This window comes from Egretta garzetta, unplaced genomic scaffold, assembly GCF_000687185.1.
Source record: "Egretta garzetta isolate BGI_Z169 unplaced genomic scaffold, ASM68718v1 scaffold145, whole genome shotgun sequence".
Taxonomy (NCBI): Eukaryota; Metazoa; Chordata; class Aves; order Pelecaniformes; family Ardeidae; genus Egretta; species Egretta garzetta.
In genome coordinates, this window is record NW_009259687.1 from 395,180 (window position 1) to 397,326 (window position 2,147).

The 2,147-nt window shown below is 53.6% G+C and overlaps 1 protein-coding gene across 1 annotated transcript in view; it reads left to right on the forward strand.

The window, feature by feature from the left end:
• Positions 1-2,147, forward strand: part of LOC104126249 (fatty-acid amide hydrolase 1) — an 8,690-nt gene that overhangs the window by 2,263 nt on the left and 4,280 nt on the right. Inside the window, exons 5-8 of the mRNA XM_009638799.2 lie at positions 399-605; positions 1,001-1,041; positions 1,600-1,724; positions 1,955-2,080. Coding sequence (XP_009637094.2) covers positions 399-605; positions 1,001-1,041; positions 1,600-1,724; positions 1,955-2,080 — 499 coding nt within the window. The remainder of the gene's footprint in view (positions 1-398; positions 606-1,000; positions 1,042-1,599; positions 1,725-1,954; positions 2,081-2,147) is intronic.

Sequence of the window (2,147 nt, forward strand, 5' to 3'; positions counted from 1 at the left end):
AGGGGCTCAGCAATGCCCCCCACCCCACCTCTCCAAGGGTGAGGGGGCCTGGACCTGCTCCAGGTGCACTGCTTTGGATGTCCTCTGGCCCTCAGGACTGCCCAAACAGGGAGCATTTCCAGGAGGTTTGATGTATTTGTGCTGCCAGAGGGTCTGTCTGGGGAAGGCTTGATGACACTGAAATTAGCTGGCAGGGAATCCAGGTCCTGGGACCACCATGAAAAGGCTGGTGGTCTTCATGGGAGCTTTGGGAAGCTCCCTCAGAGTAAGTCATGTCAGTGGAACAGCTAGTGAATTACGCAGTTACCTTCTGAAGGTCTTTTTGTAGTGACCAGGGTCCCCAGCGGCAGATATCTACATTCCCCTCATTTGCAATATCTCTCTCTCTCTCTCTGTAGCTATGACTGCAAGAACTTAATCTTTGGTCAGACATTCAATCCTCTGCTCTACACTAGAAGCCCTGGTGGCTCCTCTGGTGGAGAAGGGGCACTTGTAGGAGGAGGTGGGTCCATCCTGGGCTTTGGGACGGATGTAGGAGGGAGCCTGCGTTTTCCCGCTGCCTTCTGTGGGATCTGTGCACTCAAACCTACTGGGAACAGACTCAGGTACTGTGAGTAATGCAGTGATGTCTTTGGGTGAGACCCACCCTACTGACTGCTGTGCTGGGATGCTCCTGCGGGCAAGGGGAAACCTGGGAAGAACTGGGAAGGACTCAATTCTCCTGCCTGCCCAGAGACTTTCTGGGGCCTGTATGGAGGGAAGCATTGGTTCCCCCAGAATGGAGACTGAGAAACCTCTCCATCTGCATGCCAAGGGGTTGGTTGTTCCTAACTGACATAAATCATTCTGGCCTGGATTTGGTCTCTTGGGCTTCCCCTTGGCCCTTCCTTCTGCCAACCTCTGCATTTGCAGAGGGCAGTGTTCTCATTACCACGTGCTACTGCTTAAAGCCTTTCCCTTCTGTGAAAATGACTCAGCTGCTGTATCTCTCTCTTTGCAGTAAAAAAGGAATCATTGCTGGTGTCCTTGGGCAGAAGGCAGGTAGGAACTGATGGTTGTCCCCCAGGGAAGGCAGCAGGGCAGGGGTGAGAAGGACCCTCAGCTGGTTATGGGGGACCTTCTCCAACACATTCAGAGAGGGAAGCAGGTTCCCTCTCGGGGAATTTTTCAGAGAGCCACCCCATACTGAGATTCCTGAGAAGCTGGAATATGCATGAGCTGAGAGGAGCAGTTTGTGTAACACATAAACCTCAGCACACCCTGTAACCCCCAGGTTGCTGCGTTGTCTGCCACTGCTTCACAGGAGGTGGCATTAGCAGTCAAAGGGGGTGTCTTGTGTTGTCCTTGTAAAGCTTTTTGTGTAATTTTGTAAATAATGAAATGGAGACATCAGGGCACATATTGATGGATACTAGCTCTGGGTCCATAACCATGGGCCTGTTGGTGGAAAGGCACCTGTAGGCATCCCCAGCCCAATTCTCAAAGAGGAACTGTTGCCAACACTAGACTAAGTCAAAATCATGCCAAGAGGTCCTGCTTTTGAAAGACACATTCTTGAAAGACCCCTAACCATGAACGCTCTCTTCTGGTCTCTCCCAGTGGCCGCAGCCGTGGGGCCGATGGCAAAAGACGTGGAGAGCCTGGCCCTGTGCATGCGGGCGCTCCTGTGTGAGGACATGTTCAACCTGGACAGCAGAGTGCCCCCCCTTCCCTTCAATGAAGAGGTAAAGGACCTCAGAGGGGGCAAAGGTCTCTGAGAAGAGCTGCCATCAAGGCTGAAAACGTCAGTGGCTCATGGGAGCCCTCCGGGACCCGTTCCAACATGCCACATGTTGTGGGTGGGCATGTGGGCGAGAGAGGCACTGCTTTCCAGACTTGCCCTGCAGCATGGGTGCCCTGTTGGCGCCCGACGCCGCTGACGTCCTTCCAGCTGGCACTCTCCCTTGCTCTGCAGGTGTATTCCAGCACGCAGCCTCTCCGCATAGGCTACTATGAAACCGATTTCTTCACCATGCCAAGCCCTGCCATGAGACGCGCCATTCGGGAGACGAAGCAGCTGTTGGAGGATGCTGGCCACACGGTAGGAGGTTACATGAACCCAACAGTCATGCTGCATCTATTCTTCCTTTCTACCATGTCTTTGGGAC